The sequence below is a fragment of the Limulus polyphemus genome, unplaced genomic scaffold (assembly GCF_000517525.1).
Source record: "Limulus polyphemus unplaced genomic scaffold, Limulus_polyphemus-2.1.2 Scaffold4157, whole genome shotgun sequence".
NCBI classification, from domain to species: domain Eukaryota; kingdom Metazoa; phylum Arthropoda; class Merostomata; order Xiphosura; family Limulidae; genus Limulus; species Limulus polyphemus.
The window spans coordinates 62,371-84,227 of record NW_013669767.1 but is presented as its reverse complement, the minus strand read 5'-3'; the positions used below and the strand labels follow the sequence as shown (position 1 = coordinate 84,227).

Here is a 21,857-nt window from a genome sequence, read left to right as displayed (position 1 = left end):
ATCTTGGTGGCTATTACAAAACTTTGCCAATTCCTGTCCTAGTGTCCAATTGTACTTTTCTACCATCCCATCAGACCGTGGGTGAAGTGGCATTGTCTCGGCCTTTCGTATGCCAAACAACTTGCAGCATTCATGGAACACAGCTGATTCAAAGTTACGACCTTGATCTGGATGCAGTTCGTATGGCATACCAAACCTGAAGAAGAAATCACTAATAGCCGAAGCTACAGTTGTAGCATCCTGATTTGGTATTGCATATGCCTCAGGCCACTTGGTGAATTAATCCATCACCACACAAATGTACTTGTTTCCAGCACGAGATCGGGGCAATGGACTAGCAATGTCAATGGCTACTCTTTCCATTGGTGCGCCAACTTGATATAACTTCATTGGAGCACGTCCCTTATGCTTGGATCCCCTTTTAGCACAACATGTACTGCAGGTCCTGCACCATTCTTCTACATCTTGCCTCATACCTATCCAGTAAAATCTCTGTCGTAGGTGACTCAATGTCTTCTTTGTCACAGGGCTTAAGCTAGACACCTTCTTCCAAGCAGGGCACAAAACACTTGCTTGTAGAAAATCAATTATTGGTTTCAAATCTTGGTCTTTCTCCTGCTCTGCTTTAATATCTGTACTTGGTTCCACTTTACCATCACCAACTCGTTCAGTCACTTTGACTTCAGCTTGATGGCACCGGGTTAGTCCAACCTCTCTATTAACACTTACCGAAATTTGGTCTTTGTTGTTCCCAAACGTCATTTTATCAAAGTTAACTACACAATTCCTCGGTAGTAAGTAGTTCAACCCTAATATGCATGGGTCTTCAATGTTAGCCAAGTATACTTTGTGTCTGTCCTTTATGCCCATGAGCTCAATAGTTACCCACACCGGTCCCCACAGCCTTGTATAATGTCTTGTCACACCACAGAGCTTCTGTATGGCTTCTGGTACTTCTTTGTGATCTAGCACCTTGATACTCACAAGGGTTTGCTGAGATGCAGAATCTATGACAAAGTTGCCAGGAAAATTCATGATCCTTCGAGAAACTCCAGCGCGCATGCTCCCAGCGTTGCGTGACTTCCGCTCTCGTAACAGTATCATGTCAAAGCTCTTGTAATATTGTTATAAGCTATATTTTTAATGTTGTATTTTAGAAGCTAGCTAGAGGAATCTGCAGGTCTTAATGATGACGCTAAGATCAAAAGGTTTAATAAGAAAGCCTAGAACACCTAGAAAATTCTAAGAGCGAACAGTTTTCTAGTATATTCGAGGCTTGTCTGTTTGTAATTAAGCACAAAGCTACACCATTGGTTATCTGTGCTCTGACCACCACGCATATCGAAACCCTGATTCTCGCGTTGTAAGTCCGCAGACATACCGCTGTGCTACTGGGGGGGGGGGGCAATAAGAAAATTCTAAAAGCGAACAGTTTTCTAGTATATTCGAAGCTTGTTTGTTTGTAATTAAGCACAAAGCTACACAATGGGCTATCTGTGCTCTGCCCACCACGGATTCCAGGGGCTATATTCGAAGCATCAAGAGTATACAGTTAAAAGAGTGTAAAGTTATTTGAAGATAGTGAGTTTTCAAAAAATAATATAATCAATCAGTGTGTTAGCTATCGCAGTTATTTTGAGTTAATATTCAAAAGGATAACGATACGATAATATACTTATACATCATAACACGAAAATTTAAGGACAAGTATAAGATGCTTATAAACCATAACATAACGTAAAATTTAATGACAAGAAGAGACCTTTTGGTCCATCTGGGCGTTTCATCCACTGAATTAAACTTTAAAAACTAACTAATGGTAGCCATTATCAAATTCACAAAGAGAATATAACTCTGTTTTAACATTATCCTACTGCAATAAACACACACTTGACAGCTTTAGAACATAATATATTTATGTATACTAAATCTACAAAATAGAGGGCACTACAATATAATAAACGTGATTAGATTATAAAGCGAACTCTGTAAGGACATAAGTTCATGGCGGTCATCCAGGTTTTGAAAAGTAGAAATTTTTGAGGAACTTGAAAATGTAAGTTGTCTTCTCCATTTCTAAGTCAAGAGTTGACAGAAAATCTGGACCAATGTTGAAGCAAATGCAGATGGGCCTCCGTGCTTTTTTACTGTTGGCATCAAAAATTTGGAATTTTATTTGCTATGTTTTACGCAAACAAACGAGAGCGGTAAGTCGATAGGCCTAGGCATAACTATATTTTACGAAAACATAACGACCAGTTTTATTGTTATCAGTGTCACTGTCAGTTGTTATAAGTTACATAAAATTTATAATGTGAGTAATGTTATGGCTTGTTATTCAGATCTCTTTGGGCTTAATTAGTTATAACTAATTTGCAAAAACTTAGCCCATCTCTAACTGATGCATCGTGACCTTCACTACTAATTCTATTTGTATTACTACTTCTAAGTTCTACAGTGATTCCTCCAGTTTCAATGATAACACATTTATAAATATCTACGTGTACAATTATCTAATGAAGGTGTGAGTGGGATCAGCCCAGCTTTAATTTCTGTTAGGACTTCCATAATATTAATAGTATGAGATTTTATACTTTTATAGCTGGAGTCATGACCTATACACTCAATCCAGTATTAACCAGGTTGAACTTTAAACTAGTAGCACAGATCATACAGTTGTAGACTGAATATATATATATATATAATTTTAGATTCTTGGGGTCAGCATGATGTCACAGTTATGTAATTTTGTCCGGTAACGAGATCACCATCTTGACGAAAGGGCAAAAAATAGTAAAGCGTGTATACAATTTATATAGATCTACATATACATGTGTTACTGCTGAAGCTGCTGTGCAAATTCTTAAATTATCGTTCATATATAGTATTAACCAGGTTGAACTTTAAACTAGTAGCACAGATCATACAGTTGTAGACTGAATATATATATATATATATATATATATAATTTTAGATTCTTGAGGTCAACATGATGTCACAGTTGTATAACTTTGTCCGGTAACGAGATCACCATCTTGACGAAAGGGCAAAAAATAGTAAAGCGTGTATACAATTTATATAGATCTACATATACATGTGTTACTGCTGAAGCTGCTGTGCAAATTCTTAAATTATCGTTCATATATATTATTGTTTGAAAGTCAAATTATCAATTGCAATGTCTTATCAATACATGGAGAACTTGTTGGCTGAGGTATTAGTGAGATATCGAGTAAAGTTGCAATTAATTGGGCTTGATTCTTATCCCTACCAGCACTCTACCAACAGAATAGCCCAGTGTGCAGTGTCCAGACATGTACAATTAACTTGTGTTAAAAAAAATTAGAAGATAACATTTACATGTTATAAAATGAGCTTAACACACAGAGTTATAGTCAGACTTTGGCTCCCACAGATTTCCTCTTGCTTCCTTTGTTTCGCAGTTGATAGCTTTCAACCTCAACACTTCTTTTGTTCATTCATTCAAATTTTGGTATTTGGATTTATAGATCCCTGCCTGGCTCTGTTAAGGCCCATTTGTTGGAGTATTTTGTCATTGATTTTTCTTCTCAACAGTGGACCAGGCTGACCTCAGCCTCTATTATTTTCAGTAGCTTGACTGGTTATCAAATAGAAGGAAAGTTCAGGTCTTTTTGACTTGTTATTGGTATAACTGAATACACAACAACTTTTCACCATATCTACAGGTTTGGAACAACAAAAGTTCTACACAAGTAGTCACTACGATTATGAGTCTAGACAGTGGGCAAGTGTACAGAATGAATGGGATTTTCCCTTCATTGTGCTATATGTTTACCTCTTTGCCTCTGTTGGTATGAAGACATTGCATTGTAGGAGGGCAAATTTCCTGGATATCCGCCCTCAAGAATGTAGATTAAGGAACCTGAAAGCAAGTGAAAATGTAAAAAGTTATTTTTCATTATCTATAACTCACGTTTCTTTTATGCTATGGTTCCTATTGCCTGTGAGTGTGAATATCCCCAAAGCTGGGAAGGCTTATGTACACGTGTGTTATATATGAATTAATATCTCCTAAGAAAATATATGTAAACATTAACTTAAAAAATGCATATTAAAATTTTCTACACTTTCATTTGCATTCATATCTCATATTTGACATTCAAAATGATATATTAGTCTAGATTTCTATGAAAATGAAGAGGATTTGGGTAGAATAAGGTGAATAGTATTACCAGCTTGTAGCTCCTACTGATTTGTAGCAGTTCCTTCAATTTCAACCATGTATTATCAACTCTCCAATTGGTGATCATTTATACATAGGTATTTGACAATCTTGCAGAAGGTCTTGGACAGTTTTGCTTAATCTGTGCAAAAATATAAAATGATACATTTAGAGTATGGAAGTTTGAAAATACTATTTCTTTTTGTGGGCTTTCATGATGGCTGATAAACAACCTTAACTACTTAAGCCTTCATCTAAACGTTTGGAAGTGAATGAACAGCACAAGCAAGATATTTTGCATTCAGAAGTAGTGTGGTTAAAATACTTTTATAACAGAACTTTGGTGAAGCTTCTCATGGATGAGTTACTAAAGTGCTTCGTGGTTTGAAATATTTAAACTATGAAGAGAGACTCAAAGATCAAGCTTGTTTTTCTTAGAGCATGGAAGAACTAGATTTGATCTGATTCAAGTGTTTAAAGTTGATAGAAAGAATAAATGCTTTGTGTGACTTGTAATCACTATATCCATTATTATTAAAAGACACTAAAACACTAATAGCAATATTATGATTCTTTGGTTAGCTGGAATAATCAATAATAGTAATAATGCTGATTTTGATTAGTTGACTATTATTGTCACAATTTATTTAATCATAATTTTGATTAATCAGTTGTTGGACTACTCAAAAACAGCAATAATTGGAAACTAATTTTGATCAGTAGGTTTAATAGTAATTTGGATTAATTTATTAGATTAGTTTACATGACATTAATTGATGTAGTCACTGCTCATAAGTAATCATCAAAATAGGTTAATCAATTAAATTACCCTGCTCTAAGTGACAGTACTTGCCTGCAGCTTTTCTTTTCTTAGTCTTGAACTGCTGACTATAGGGAAGGCAACTGGCTTACAGCACTCACCACAACTTATAAGAATAACTTGACCTTTCTAATCTTGTGACATCTGCTCTATTTTAGTTTTATTGCTTTATTACTGTAATTATCAGTACCATGACAACCAATATATCACCCTGAACAGGAGTTGAGAGCTGGTGGTAAACAAAGTATCAGGTTACATCATGCAATGTCAAACTGGTTATGTTGTGTTCATTCACTTAGGAGTGATTATGATAAATTTTTCCATTTAAGTTTTCTAATCTAACTGACCAAGTTTTAAATTTCTACATTTGTTACTTTTAAAAAAAAATGTACATGTAACAATAGATAAAAAATATACATAAAAAAACAAGAAATTTTACCAAATACCTTAGCTATAGGTCTAAATGTAATTGAGAATGTATTTCAAAAAGGTTACTTTTTTCACGCTTTTGGATATCCACAAAATAATTTGCTGCTTTCACTAGAATAGAATTTTCCAAAACTACTATGATTTAACTGGTGCTCTGGATAAACTATAAATAGGTTAAACAATTCTGTTAGCTGCTCAGAGCATTGAATTTGTTCAGCACATAACAATATTTATCCATATGCTGCCATCTCTCCCATTAAAATATAAACAAACTATAATTAATTTTGATTTTTCTGTTAGTTATAGATACGTTCAATAACAATTTGAGAGAGAATTATAGATATGTCTTGCAGAGAGACAGGAGAGGGGTGTAATGTGGGTGTCAAATTTAGTGATATTTCAGTAAATCAAAGAGATTGGTCATTCAGATTTTATATTCTGGCTTATCAATATGTGTAGTATGTGTCTCAAATTATTTGGACATTCTGAAACCCATATAAGGGTAGAAAGAAAACTGTAAGATGGGTAATTCACAGCACAAATGTGACACATGACAAAGAGAAGTGAAGTTTGAGAATTTATTTAAATATTTCTTTTTTCAGTTAAGAAATTAAAATTTAGATAATATAAAAAATGACATAAACTATGTTTTGATACAAGCTTATTGAAATAGGTTGATGATAAAGTAGCTTACTTATATTTTGAATGTAACTATAAAAATGTTAACATACTTACTTTAACCCTCTCATGTGCATAGAGTTAAAAGCTTTTTGAAAACTTAAATACACCAAGTTCACACTCTTTTTGTCTGGATAGCAAGTAGCATCCTCAAAAAGTAAAACAGATTAGTAAGATCATATTTCCCAATGATGAGTTCATGTTGGGTTTCATTTATCATACCAGTTTTCATTACAAGATTTTGTAAAGCATATTTTATCCTCAGCTTTCTTACAGTTCTGTATATCTTTCAATCTATCTGTTAATTTAAGTTAATAAAATTTATGGTACTTATACTTTATTTTCCTTTTTCTTTAATATGCATGTTAGCTTTGATCTTTCCTGTTATTTTATCTTCTTAGAAACATGCCTATCCTGAACTAAAACGTTTTTTGTTTAATTTCCCAAGTGTCTTGCACCACCTGTTAACTCATTGTTCTAATTAACTAAGAATAAATCTTGTCTCATGGCCTCAACAATTGCTTTCTGAAAATTTACTTTTTTTTCTCAATGTGTAGCAAAACATCAAACATAATGAGATTTATTCACTTGACATGGTACACGTTTTGTGTTTATGTGATAGTGGGATACAACATACACTATTGATGAATTGTATGATATTTTCAGTGACAGCATGGTATCTGTATCAGTCTTGTCCACATCTTTAACTCATATTAATGTAGAAGATACATAACACAGTCAGTTGACTAATGTGATGGATGGTCTCAGTGGGGTTGGACAGACCTCTACGTTTATGCCTATCCCTCCCCCTATCCATCTTTTTACCATGGTTCTTTCCATTATCCAAACCATTCTGTGTCGAGTTCTCCTAATGGCTCTGTTCTGGCCAGCTCAACCTAGGTTTCCTCTACTTCCCTCTCTTCAGTTGTCACCATCATTACTGATGCCTCTCTCCAATTCCTTTTTCCATCAACTTCTCTTGGCAGTGCTTTATCCGCCCATTCCTACTCTCCGGCTTCTCGTGTTACTTTTGTCCGGTCCCTTGCGCGAGGTTCCAGATTATCCACCTGGGTGGCATCCATTCTTTCTCACTATGTCCTCTCTTCATACATGTCCTGTACCGACGTAAATGGTGTATTTTTTCTCTGTTGGGCTATTCGTCAGGATTTATCCCTTCTCCTTCTGTCCCTTACCTTTCCTACCAATAATGGTCTTTCTGTTTTGATCATTGCCGGTTATAGAGCTGTATTATAGTATTATTTCCTGATTTAATCATGTTTTTTCCTTTCCTGTTATTTCCCCCTTGTTTCGTTCTTTTCGTCTCCAATGTCCTTCTCAACCTACTCCCTTGCCAGATTGGGATCTTAATCTTGTCTTCCATGCCTTTTCTCTACCACCATTTGAACCTTTGGCTTCCTGTTTCATATATCACCTATCCTTGTAATCCTTTTTTCCTCCTGCTGTTAGCTTGTGGACATTGAATGTCTGATGTGTTTGCCATCGATGTCTCTCTCATCGTTTACAACGGAACCTATGTTCTCCTTTATCCTGATCATACCTTCTTACCAAAAACCACTGTTGCAGGTGAGGGTAATGTTGCCTTCTCTCCTATTTCTGTTACTTCCATTTCACAAAAATTTCCATTCTGATTCAGATTATCTCCTATGTTTGGCCAGGGCTCTGAGGTGTTATGTGGCTTGCATGGCTTCATTCTGTGGTTTCCATTCCTTTATGTCATGTTTGTTATGCACACATGATGTCATGGGTTCTTGGAATGGAAGTACCTCTTCCCTTCTGGTTCCTGGGTCTGAGGTGAATGGTAGAAGACTCTCCTCCTACCATGGGCCAATTGATCCAGTTTTGGTGCTGCTGGATTTGGACTGGAGTTGACCTCCCATTTACAGTTACACTCGCCCTAGTCACTCTACTTCATTTTCTCATTTACATCAATTTTGTGAAATGTTTGTTCATCTCAGGAGAGGAGTGTACCTGGTTCAGATGTGGTGCAGTCTCCCACGTGTGTTTTCTCTCCATTGAGATGTCACACTCCTTGAATTCTCTTCAGATGCTTTCTAGGGATTACTCATCTAAGTTATTCTACATCAGTCCCTCAACCGGGTTAATGTGTGATTCTGGGTATTTGTGAGTGGAGGAAAGTTATCGTATCAAAAGTTAGTATTTTCCTAAACTGAAAATATATTTCCAGTAGATACTTCTCTTCTGACACTTCCACTTTTTTTTTTTCTTGCCTAATCTTGAAGTGAAGATTGGGTTCTACTGCACTGAGGGAATCAGCTTTGCTAGGAGGATGTGGTTGCACTCCTGTTGGTGGACTGTTGTCGCATGCTTATTTGCATGCTACAATGCAGCTATACCATGATTAACTGTCAGGCTGATTAATCAGTTATATTCAACTAATCAGTTATTCTCACATGAGACTTAGGTAGTTGGAATAATCAGTAGTAATAATTGGAAACTAATTTTAGTGAAATTATTATTTTTTCAAGGAATGATACAAATCAATTTAGCTGAATAAACTTGAATTAAGTGAAAATGATAGAGAAATCATAATGCAGGGGACAAAATATCTGGGTTCACATTGCAATTTGCGAATGAAAATAACCCCAGTGTTTCCAATGAGAATGAAGCTTGTAGTAGAAGATAAGTTAACAACATTATTTGATAGATGAAAACATTGGCTTTCTATTGGTTATAAGTAATATAGTACTAAACATAAGAGAGAACTATTGAAAAATCCTGAAAAAGAGGATGTGACAGGTGGGTGTGGCAAGAGGGGTCTGATTTCCTATTTGATGGCTATGTAACCAAACAAAATTGAAGGTTATGAAATGACAATATTATAATGATTAATTTACATTAAATTTCATACTTCTTGGAGGGGTGGTAAATAAATTAGAGAAGAGGGGATGCATAGATAAGAAATGTCACATTTCTCACACTAGGGGAAATTTAGGATTTCTTTTTAAATATTGGCTCATAAAATTAAGAACTTAAAACATATACTATTAAAATATGGATTATTAGCTACAATTTTATGCTATGCTAATTGGTAAAACATGAACAAAAAAGTAGTTTAATTAAATTTTGAATGCAACTAGCTAAAAACTTCATGACATGCAGTAAAGGATACCTGTGGTGAAAGGGGTAATTACTGCTGAAATACCACTAGACATTTTCTCCTTCAAAAAGCTAAGGACCACATTGTGAAAAGATTGAGGCCTCACCAAAAAATAAATAAGTAAACTAGATTAATTTGAAAAACAACTTGTTTAGTTGCAATATCTTCAAGTCACTTTTTTTCTCTGGTTAATTGATTTTTGTATTATTTTGTGACAGTTGAGGTGTTTGGTATTTCTTGCAGTTTTGAAGTTTTACTTTATATACCAGTAAATATTTTGTTCATGAAATGCCATGTATGGTACAATTAAATATTAGGGTTTGAAGCTGGATAAAAATGTTATTATAATAAAAACATACCATTTACCTTTTTTCATCAGTGGATGTCTTTACAAAGAGTTAAGACTTTTAGTGCTGGATTTAGTTGCCATAATGTGTTAAAATGATAAATGTTAAAAAGATGCTAAGCAGTATTTAATAATTGCTAACAAAATTTAATATGGTTAGTTTCTGCTTATCAAATTCAACAAACTGTTTTGTCCTTTCTAATGGCAATAATTTTATTACTTAGACTGTTGGAATAATGGAAAACAGTAATAATTGGAAAGAATAATTTTCAATTAGCTGATTATTTTTGGGACATTAATTGATTTAATCATAATATTGATTAATCAATTATTTTGTGTGACAATAATTAATGTATAAATGATTCTAATAGATAATTGAATTAATCACCCAGCAGTACTTATGGTATTCTAGGCTAATGAGATAAATTACTACTCTGCTATATTGGTGATGTATTTCTTCTATTGCACAGTTTTCATTAATGTACTTGTCTAGGCCCTATGTAGGACTTCACGTTGAATAGCTGTGCACATTTGAAATAGCATTGGAGTATTTGAGAACAAGATTAACAAATAAAAGTTACACCACAGTCCTTGCAGCTTGTAGGATTTTTTTGGTTTTATATTTTTGATAGAATCAGGTCTGAAAATACAGGTGAATGGCAGTAAAAAGAAAAAAAATTAAATCTGCTTTTTTTATATCTTTTTAATAAATCGTACTCATTATACAACCCTGAATTCATTTTATTTCTTCTCATCTGTATCTTTGGTTTCTCCATTACAGTTAATAAAACATATTTTGAACTTTGTGATAGAAAGACTTTGTTTTGTTGACCTTAGGTGACGATATAACCAGTACCGATGACTCATCCCGAATGCCATCACAAAATTATGCACCCTGCTTGGAATGTCACAGCAGATGTCTGGTAACAGTGATTGCTAGTTTAAAGAGTTTGTTAGGAGTAGTCTCAGAAGTGTTATGCTCAAACATTGATACTATTAGACATTCTACAAGACCTCTGACACGAGTCACCTCTCGGCCAAGTTGACACACTTTTTCCCTGAACTTCAGAAATCCACTGTATTTTGGTTCTAGCTTAAGGAAGTTGTTGTCTTCTGCTATCCATGCTTTAGTTACTTTTTCTCATTGAATAACACAGAAAATAATTGGTTTCTGGTTCACATCTTTCATCAGGTTATTTTGAAAAGTGGGCAGAAACTATATGGAAATGACTTTCAGGCATATGCAAGTTGAAGAAAGCATGATCCATAATGCACAGTATTAAGAATACTAATTTCATATATTTTCTGTATAACTATACCACCCACTAAACATGGATAAATGTGAGTGGTTTCAATTTCCCTAGAGTATTTAAGATAGGTTTCTTCCATTTTCCTACCTCATCATCACCAAACACCATCATTAGTGGTTCTCATGTAATATGTTTCTTCTATAGTTAGTTTTATGATAAGTGGAATTTGAAGGGTTCTTTTCCTCAGACTATACTGACATATTAGGAGGAAAGTCTAGCTTCTGAGCACCAGTTTTATCCCTAATTTTATTTTTCTAATAAAAGCTGACACCAGAAATGTTTTTTTTTTTATGAAGAAAATGGCTTACCATGTGGATTGTTGTTGTTTGCTACTTAATTTGGTCTTTTAGTAACTTCACAGAGCAAGATATTCTTCCATCAAAACAGTGATGATTGATGTAGGTTTTCTTCATTATCACCCTGTACTTTCTCACTCACTTTTCCCTAAAGAGGCACGTGAATAGGAATTTGTTTTTCAAGTCAGAAATTCAGACTTAATTTCACAAAACATTTTATGCCATTCCTCCTGTTATCAGTGGTTACTATTCTTACCTGTGAGGAAAATCATTGCACTTGAGAATACTACAGAGGCAGATTTATTTCTCTCGTAGGGTGGTGGAACAATTTGGTGTTTAGAATGGTAAGGGCTGCAACTTTATTAGACTTAAGGGTTACAGAATGATTTAGTGTATAGTTTTTCCATTTCTTCAAAGATTTTGGGAGCCAGGACATCCTTGATGGGCCCAAAAGGACATTTGATGTCCCATAATTTATTATTATTAATTTGGATATGAAAGTTTTATTTAGTTATAGTTGGTTGAAGGTGGTTGTAATCTCTAAACAAATAAGAAAATTAATTTAAATTCTATTTTATGATTTGAACCAGAAATAGTTAATAAATTTTGGAAATATTATTTCTGTTTCATAGTTCTGAATAGTTGTATAAACAGTATCATTATGTTCACAAAAATTAATTCTGATATTTTTTGTTTTTGTTCTTAATTTTCAGGCATCTAGAAAATTAGTTATATGAAGGAAAGTAAATTATGGTTTATGTCAGTAAATGTTTCTATGAATCTGTTGTTGATGAATATTTTAAATGTATATATATTTAAAGGTTATGTTTACACTACAAATAATATGAATTAACTGACTGTTGGATGCTTTTTTTAACTGTAACATTAAAGAGGTTATTTGGAAGAAATACAACTTTATGTTAGTGGGAAAGCTTGGCTAAATGCCAGCTGTGGGTATTTAAAGAAAAAGTGAAGGTGCTAATATAGTGTTAAAGAGAAGAGTATGTTTGTATACTGTCTATGGACTATATGTAAACAGCTTCTGAGAGTTCTACAAGGCTTGTGCAGTTGTACAATATACACTATGTACTAGGACATATACACCCAGAGAAATGTACCTGTCTTAGGAGACATGTTTTAGATTTGTCTAATGTGTTTGTTGTTGAATTTGTTATTCAAAATTTTTTCAGGTTAATAGTAATTATTAATAATATTTCTGTTTGGTCTTATTATATTTCTCTGCTAAGATAAAACTCTTGATTTTCATTGTTTATCATCAGCTGAAGAACCATAAAATTTCATTATCTTCCAGCTCCTACAGGTTTTATTACAATATAGCAACAATACCCTGCAAAGTAGGTTGTTTTATATAAGCAGGTGTGTGTGTGTGTGTGTGTGTGTGTGTGTATATAATTTGTTAATGTGGAGATGTATGTCTGCTACTGCTTTGTTCTCAAGTTAAAATATGTAAAATTGATTTATTAGTAATAATTATAGGCCAGGTAGTATTCAGTAAAGTTTATAAGATTTAAACTGAGTCAGTTACAGGTTTTATGCCTGTAAAATTAGGGATAGACTTGTTGCGTCTTTTCTTGAGGTTTATACATATGTTATAGAAGTGGAATTTGTATTGAGTAACAAGCTGTAAAAATGATATGTGAGAAGGGTGTACAGCATCTATTAAATCTCATGGGAGAATTGCATTGTATAATTCTGGAGTTAGTTGCCATTAAAACTGTTGATGCTGTCATACTGGAGGTGATGTGTAACTAAAAATGTTAAATTATTGTAAGTAACTATTGATGAAACTATGAATGTTTTATATAATATCCTGATCCTCTATTGCACACATTGTGGAAATACAGTGGAAAAAAAATGTTGTATTTAAATTGATCCATGTTGTACAAAAAATGATTTTGTGAAATATATTTTGGTAAGTTATAAAGGGATATGTTACTTAGAAGTAACGTTGTTCAATTGAGGAACCAACAGAAATAATTCCGTGGCTTAACTAGATATTCCCTGGAAGTAAGAGCATTGAACTACAGAATTGAAGCATTTGTATGTGTATTAAGCCTAAAAGTATATGTTTCCAGTATGTTACAATGTGCAGTATAGGATTAAGTCAGGTAGGCATTTGGGAAGGTTGCAAGTGATAACTGTTTTATCTGTGTGTTTTTGTTCTGTAGTAGAGTACATTACATTTGTGGACTTGCATGGCCACTCTTTTGTACTTGGATTAAATTTCCATGCTGTCAGAGAAGCACTATGTTGATACTTTAATTAACACTTTTTAAATTTAATATTGATTCAATGCAAGTTGTAACACAGAAGTCAACCTTTCCAACCACAAATTTGGTTTTCCATCTATTAATTGCTGGTACATTTAGTTTTTAGTTTATTCCACAATGATAATAAGGTTCTTGTAGATCTCAATTCCCTGCCAGCTTTGTTGATGAAAGGAGCAAACATCCATCTGCACATTGAGTAACATACTGATTTAGATATTTAGCCTCTTTTTTTTGTTTTTTTGCAGATAATTCAACATCAGTCAGTGAAATATGATATCTTACCCCTTTCACCGTTATCTAGACATAGATTGAGTAAGTCTGAATTTTAAAATGCATATTTAGATATACTAAATTTTTAATGATGTTTGTTTATATTAAGTTCAATGTTGAAATTGTCTCATTTTCACAAGAGTTTTTTTCCTTGTTAAGAATTGAACACATTACGGTGTACATTAACTGAGTTATTTTTGTAAGGAAAATAATTATTCATTTTAAAATCAGTACAAAAATGTTGAATTGTATATATACATTTTTATGAGAAACTATAATTATCAAGTATTGATGAAATTTGGTTCTTTGTGTAGAATAATTAAACATGTTGTACTTAATTGTTGATCAAAAATGATATAGAACACAAATTCTGAACAACAGGCTTGAAGTATGTTTTGAAAGATAATATTAGTTCAGTTTTTAAATGATATAAGCAGATTTTTTCTATATTCATGGCTTTTCTCTCTATTTGTTAGATAAGAGGTATATTATGTTTCTCTGTATTTAAACAATTTAGGAACATTGACCAGTTGTGAACTTTTAAAAGTGCTGTTACCACATGCACTAAGTTTTTTAGAAAGTACACTTTAACATTATGTTGTTATTGCTAAAAGTTATTGAGATCTCAATCATAAAATGTATCTTTGGTATAAAAAATTTTACTTTTTTCTTGTAATGTTCAATTTATACTATACAGTAATTGACTTTTTTTTTGCATTTGTTTCCGTCTGAGAAGATTTAGTAAAGAGAAAGATAATGGTTTTAGATTTGGATGAAACGTTAATACATTCACAACACGATGGAGTTATAAGGAATATGGTGAAGCCTGGAACCCCAACGGACTTTGTTTTAAAGGTAAATATTCATGTATTCTGTTTAAGGTGAATTGGTTGTTGGTTACCCAAAAATAATTCATGTAGCTTTCAGATATGCCTTTTAGAACACACAAAATATATTGGACATTAAAATATAAGTTTCCAAAACTACTTTAATTTACCTGGCTTTCTAAGTAACCTATAAATTGATTTGAAAAAATTAATTATTACTTGGAGCAGAATCGTTAATCTAAATGCGTCGAGATCTCACGGTGAAATATTGGCTTTAACTGCTAAAACAAAACAGACAGTTGTTTAGAATTTACTCCAGTTGGTTAAAATTGCATCCAGTAACAATGTCAGGGAGAAATATAGACATTTCTTAAAAGATAGAGGATTTTGAAATTGTGCTACACTAGAAGTACGAGTAAACATAACAAGCATTGAAACAAAAAAAAAAAACGTTATACACATGACTCTAGAATGCAAAAATGACCAAAAGCAAAACCAAGTGTTCCTAATCAGCACCGACTGTTATCACCCATATAAGTTCAAAAATGAAAGTAAAAGTCCTTCAAAGAGAAAAATGAAGCAGCTTTTTGAAAGTTACACACGAGTGTATGTATGTATAAGTAAGTCGAGTTCTCATACTATAAGTTACATCAATTGTATATAGGCCGTCCATTCAGAACTATAATATAACGATGAACAAATCAAAGTCGAAATTTTCTATTTAAGACTTAAAAAAACTGAAGAAACTTGTCCGTAACCATTAACTAATAATGAAAAATGTCTGAGCAGAGCTACCAAAAGTGTTATGGTTGTTCTATCTATCAGACATGAAAGAAACACAGATGTCGATATTGGTAACTGCTATTAAAATTAAAATTAGGGCTTAGGAGTTGAGTGCTTAGACCCACAACCTCCCAACTCCAACTGCTTTTCATTTTCTGCAGACATAAAAGGTAGTTGTTAAAATAGCCTTGTAGTAGACCACCCTAAATTTCTACATTTGTATGACTCCAAACCTCCACCATTTTAATAATTATTACAAAATGATGTATATATATATATATATATATATATGTATATTTATTTATTTTGACTGAAAGACAAGTAAGGACAAGACAGGAGAAAAAATAATATATCAAAGCAAGTGTGTAGGGCAAAAAACTGACAGTTGGTCACAGTACTTTGAGAAAAGGAAACATGAGATGTATGAATATAGAATTAGCTTTGAAATTTATCCCTAGTCCCAAAATTGTGAGAAGGGTGAAAGAAATAAGAATGTAAACAAAAATTATCTTGCATGACACAAGCATCCTCGCATGAAATTAAGATAGGTTCAATATTAAAAATATAAAACATACCTGAGAACAAACAACAGTGAGACCAGCAAGAAGTATTATCGAGATTAGGGTTAGCACTGTAGCAGACAGAACTGGCTCTGCAGACACTATAGGTGAAGAGGCCCGAGCAAAAATGATTTCCTCCAAACTAAAGAAAGCTTACGAGTTATAAGCAACTTAAGGATCCACACAAACATTATACTCTTCAGTAATATCAGAATACGATGGGAGGAACATGATCGTATGCAAAAACAAATCTGACTTATGGCAAGGAAGCAGAGCTTATGTAAGATCCAATGATGCACATGTAATAAGTGGAGTATTATGGATGAGTAACTTATTGTATGCAAATAAATGTGAAGAAGAAGAAATTTATAAATCTTGAGTTGTAAGTTTTGTTGACAGTATGATTTTAAAGTCAACAAGGAAACACTTTCAGGAGCTCCGATGTAAGTCTGCCTACTTAATTATCTCTGCTAAACATATCACATTTAGGCATTACTGGAAATGACACTTAATTTCAACTTTTGCTGGTTCAGTAAATACCAAAAGAAAATATGAAAATGAAAAATTTCTTCTCAAACTTGGGAAGAATTCTAAGCTGTTTAGATATGGAGTAGAAGCTGTAACTGTACTGAAGCCGATCCAGTAAACTTATTAGTTGTGTTTTAACGTGAAAAAATGTTAAAGCATGTTTTCTATTTGTTGATAGTATTGCATGAAGACTTGTTAAGGGCCAACTTTTATGTTTCATCAGGCTGAAAACTGGTCTTTTTAAGTATTGTTTATTGATGTGCAGTAAACAATGTTCATTTTAAATCTGTCTTGTTTGAAAGTGGAGGATTGAGTAATGGGTTCATTTATATTATATATATGCCCAGAAAGATGTTAAGATACTTTCAATATACTAGTCTGTGAAAAATCAAACATCTAAACTCAGAATAATACAACCAAAAAAAAAGAAACTTACTGGTGGATGGTGGAAGCTAACTGATGTCTTCAAGAGGCATGTATCTTACTATCTTACTGGTTTTTCCTAACAAATTTAAATAAATAATTGTAAATCTGTGATATACTTCTATGATTTGGTCTTTGTACTTATCGTTATGTAGTATGGGGATTATACTCATTGTGAGAGGCTTTGTAAGTGAAAATTGATGAGGTTGACTTAGAAAAAAATTACATAGAGAGAAAAGAAAAACCAAAAAACTAACTACAAAATGTTAGAAACTTTCAGGGGTATAGTGTTCTGTTTGGAAATGAGTAAACTTTTTCTGTTTACTGACATATTTTTAATTTTGAATACATAGCTGAGTTAACATTTGAAGAAGTTCTCAAAACCATCACATGACTAGTTGGTCATGGTTTCGTTTTCTGTTTTGGTTTTACCAGTTTGGCCAGAAGAAAATATGATTAAGAAAAAAGATCAGGCTGGATAAAATATCTTTGCCAGTTGGATACATCCTGTGTGCTTCCAGTTGGCCATCTATGGTCCAGGCTTTCTCATTTACTAAACTAAACTTTAAAAAAAAGTGCAAAGCCAGCACTTATCTTTCATATACTTATCAAGCCTTCCCTTAAATTGTTACAACTTGTACTGCATCCACCACTTCTGAAGGCAACAAATTCGGTGTTAGTGTTATAAAAATAAAACTGCCTTAGCTAAAGATGAATCCTACCCTGCTAAAATGTATAGCACTTGTCCTACAAAAATTAATTGGCTTAAGCAACTCGATTAGCAGCAGATATTACGTTTCATTTTTATTGATTTCAGGGGTTACGGACCAGTGGTTACTTCCTGATCTATTGTGACAAAGATAGTTTTGTACTTCTTTCAGTCAGTGTTATTTGATAATAATCTAATAAATTCCTTTAAAATGTTTGTTCAGCATATCAAGTGGTAAGTGCTTCAATGACTTTAAAACTGATCTAGTGATAAAAAAAAGTAAGTAACTGTATATAGTATTTAAAGTGACCTGTGCTCAAATGATTGATCTTTTTACAAATTAATTTTCATATTTGTTCAGTATTGGATTACTTCAGTTTTTTAAGTTTGACAACATATATGATGGTACGGATGAAACGTGCACTTTGGTGTAATGTTTCTGATTTTAGTGAGAATACTGTGCGCAGTGGAGATCCAGCAGTTTTGTTTGGATCATAGCCAATTTGTCATCTTTCCTTTTTTTTTGCACTATCAGTTGAAAGAGAGTTAAGGAAAGAAAGCTACATTTTTTTGGCAGCTATACAAGTTTTGTTGAAACTTTAACTGTTGACCTAGTTTTTGTCTAAAAGTATTTGTATAACAGAAGTTACTTAATGAAGTTAGAACATTTACTGTATTTTCTGTAAGGCTTGATGAATGAATTTGTGTTTTTTTTTATATGCCAGTTTTAGTTCCCGTTCATTAAAAATAAAACACTGTGCCATAAATTGTTGTCCAGTTTTAACATTTATATAATCAGTTTGATATGGTAAAGCCTCTTCTAGGTACCAATGAAATTTTACTTCCTGGATTGATTTTTAGAATGAGCAAAGGCCTGGGAACACTACAATGAAAAAAACATCTTAAAAATGCTTTTGTATTGTCATGCTTTTTACAACTAGTAAATTAAAGTATCACATCTTTAGTTAGGTTAAATCAAAATACTCTAATACTATTAAGAACTAGTGTGCATTTATGTTATCGGTCAAGAATTTTATGACTTTGCTCAAGAGTACTTCTAAGAAAATTTTGATGGAGCATTCCTTACCATATTACCAACCCTAATTATACCAATTAAAAATTTGTTGATATACCTGTATATGCATCTTTTATAACTTTTAGATGTGTTCACACACTTCTTGTATGGTTATTTCAACAGTTAAAGATTGTTGGGAATATGTTTGGTTTTCACCGTCAAATGACGAAACATCCCTGCAGTTTCAGATTGGTTGGACCGACATAGCTTACTACACCTAGTGGACAAGATAGTTTGAAATAAACAAAATTTTACATTGTTTTAAAAAATCAGAATACTTTCTAGTTCAGTGGTGAAAAAGTTAAATCAAATTTCAGTCTATATCCATTAGAGGAAATAAATTTATCTTTGCAATTAGAACTTTTGTAAAAAAGTGATGAAAAAAAAGACTTGTTTCAAGGGGGACTTTCTGCCTTAACAGTTAGAAAGTTATTAATTCGGAGCAACAATGTCTTTTGGCTCTTTTTGTAAATTAGACTTAAAACTGATTTTCGTTTTATCGACACATTAACGTATAGAAATGGTATATCCAATAGAGCCTGGTAAATATTGAAATTTGATATTCAACTAATTGTTGGACTCGTTGATTGATTATTCTCTTGTGTGTCAAATCTTTCGTTTCGGTTTTAAAGATTTTTTTTTTAAATCTTTCTTTTAATATGACAGACATTATCAGGTAAAAGATTAAGATTCATTTTCAATCTTAAACTGCTGTACGTGAACTTTATACACTATGTAACACAAAACCTGTAAAAATATGAAAATACGTTTAGTATTGTTCCTTGGTTTTCTCTCTACAAATTTTCACAAGGCTGCTCTAACTATTGAATTTTTGTTGAGGAAAATAAACATTACTTGGTAACTGATTACAAATCAGAAAAACGCTGAACATAACATTCTCGGACTTTATTGGATGTTACTCTTGTACGTGACCTTCAAAAATTTCACCACTCTAATAAGGGGTGCTGCATGCTCAGTCAGTATCAGTACGGTTGAGAAAAAAAAAAAGAGTAGAATCGTTACGGAAAACTTGAATGTTTGTTACCAAATAAACTGCCCCAATGGCTCAGCAGTAATTCTGAAGGGTTATATCTCTAAAAGCCAGGTTTTTATACCCATAATGGGAACAGCACCGATAACCCATTGTGTAGATTTGTGCCTAACAACAAACAAACAAAGTAAATTAATTCTTCACTAAAAACCATTGGTGTCGAAACAAAAAATTGTAGCATTGTTAAAGAAAACTTGGGTATCTGGCTTTTTAGTACAATATTGTGAAATAAAGTAATTCATGTTTGAAAATGATTGTCTATAGATTTCATGTGAACAGACTAGTAAACATATTTGTCACTGTGTGATAGATAATATATATTATTCAGTGAAAAGTTTACTATAATCTTAGAAATATAAAGGGGAGTACAAAATATATCATTTGGCAAGAAAACTTTTGATGATACGAGATGACTTCTTTGTGGAGATTAATATAATTAGTAAGGTGTAAATCAAAGTTTTATACTAAATATATTAAAAACCATGTCAGCAGAAAATTAAATGATTAACTACCAGTATTTTTGAATTTTTTTTTTCGATTCCTATCATTAACTTGAAAAACTTAAAAAATAATTAACAATTTTATACAAAACATTAGAATCATTCTTCAAGGAAGACGTTGTTGATACAACAACACAAATTTAAAATGAACACATTTTAAAGATTAATATTTTTAAATTTTATAGTATAAACTGGAAGAAACTAGAAATGTGTGCACTTGCTGAGAAATCAATAAAACAACTTACTGTACTAGACCACATTTAAATGGTACGTGATGCCAACCAGATTTTTGTTTTTCCTTTGCAGTGCTTCCTATCTAGCTGGAGCTAGTCGTAATGAAACGAGGGTTCTGTTCATGTAACTATAATTTAAGTGTTACGTAGTGATGGACTTCTATTAGTTAAACAATCAAGCTATTCAACAATCAATGCTTTCTTCAAGAGAATAATGAATATTATCTTCTAACTTTTTTGTTAAAACATTTTATCCTAAAACGTGTATAACTAGAATTTTTTTAAGGTGGGAGGCTCCTTTCAATTCACAAAAAAATCTGAATGTAGTTGATTAGAATAATATAATATTTATATTGTAGATTAAAATACTTACAGTTTAAAAAGTTATTATGTAATACAATATGAGTTCCTTTTTTATGTTTTAGTTATTTATAAATTTATATCAGTTTATTCACTTTGCTATATAGAATATACATTAGATATACAAATACTTAACATATATTACACAAAAAATGTTGAACATAATAAAATTGAGGTGTAGCTATAGCAATATACAAGTTAAGAAGTTATTACTTATGTCAGTATTACTCATTGCACGCATAGGTTGTATTTGTGCTCCGTACAAAGAGCACTTGCAGTTGAAAGACTGAAACAAAGCTATGAATATTGTTTATGTATATTATAATGGTTATTGAGTGAATAACAAAAACATAAACTTACTTTACATTGTTTTAAAAGTTGTTCAGATTCGTCTTAGGTATTCAGCTAACTAAGTATCACTTTTAAAATTGTATAGCTAAGGGGAAGGCTTGAACCCCCAAATCCTCCCCTTTCATTATGTGCACACTCTAACTAATGTAACACTGGTACATTTGTAGCATGTAATATGTAAGCAGTATATTACATTAAAGTTACACTATTGTTTGTCCATACAAGGTAAACATTAACAAAAACCACTAGGCCACACCCTCATATGTGTAAGTTGTGTATAACTGGAATACATGCACAGTGGTGAACATGCCAAGGAAAGTAGTACCAGCTCTCACATCATGTTAAGTCAGCATGTATAAACTTATTTCAATTAGTTTATTATTTTCATGCCTCATGAAAATAATAATAATAAGAAAGTATAATGGATAGATTTCGAAAACTTGGATAGTTAGAATAATTGAAAACAATAATAACACAGGTCTGTGATGGTTTTATTGTCTTGAAATTTTTACATTTTCTACAGTAATTCCTGTAGGCTGAATCTGAAAATATCCATTTTACTCTATCACTTACATATTTTTCACAAAACGTCATAACGCAACACTTATTGGAAAAACCGTAACACATAATTTGAAACTAAAAGACTTAGATTTCACTCAAAAAAATCAGGATTA

The 21,857-nt window shown here is 32.5% G+C and overlaps 1 protein-coding gene and 1 long non-coding RNA gene across 2 annotated transcripts in view; one reads left to right on the top strand and one right to left on the bottom strand.

Moving 5' to 3' along the window:
- The first annotated feature begins 1,908 nt into the window (after positions 1-1,908).
- LOC106470683 (CTD nuclear envelope phosphatase 1A-like) overlaps positions 1,909-21,857 on the top strand; it is a 35,447-nt gene continuing 15,498 nt past the window's right edge. Inside the window, exons 1-3 of the mRNA XM_013931243.2 lie at positions 1,909-2,207; positions 13,759-13,825; positions 14,520-14,638. Of these exons, the coding sequence (XP_013786697.1) occupies positions 2,109-2,207; positions 13,759-13,825; positions 14,520-14,638 (285 nt within the window). The 5' untranslated portion in view covers positions 1,909-2,108. The remainder of the gene's footprint in view (positions 2,208-13,758; positions 13,826-14,519; positions 14,639-21,857) is intronic.
- Positions 3,058-5,091, bottom strand: LOC111088633. The gene is made up of 3 exons (XR_002613098.1): positions 5,034-5,091; positions 4,215-4,346; positions 3,058-3,904 (listed from the first exon to the last, which is right to left on the bottom strand). It is a non-coding gene; the product is annotated as an uncharacterized LOC111088633 (long non-coding RNA).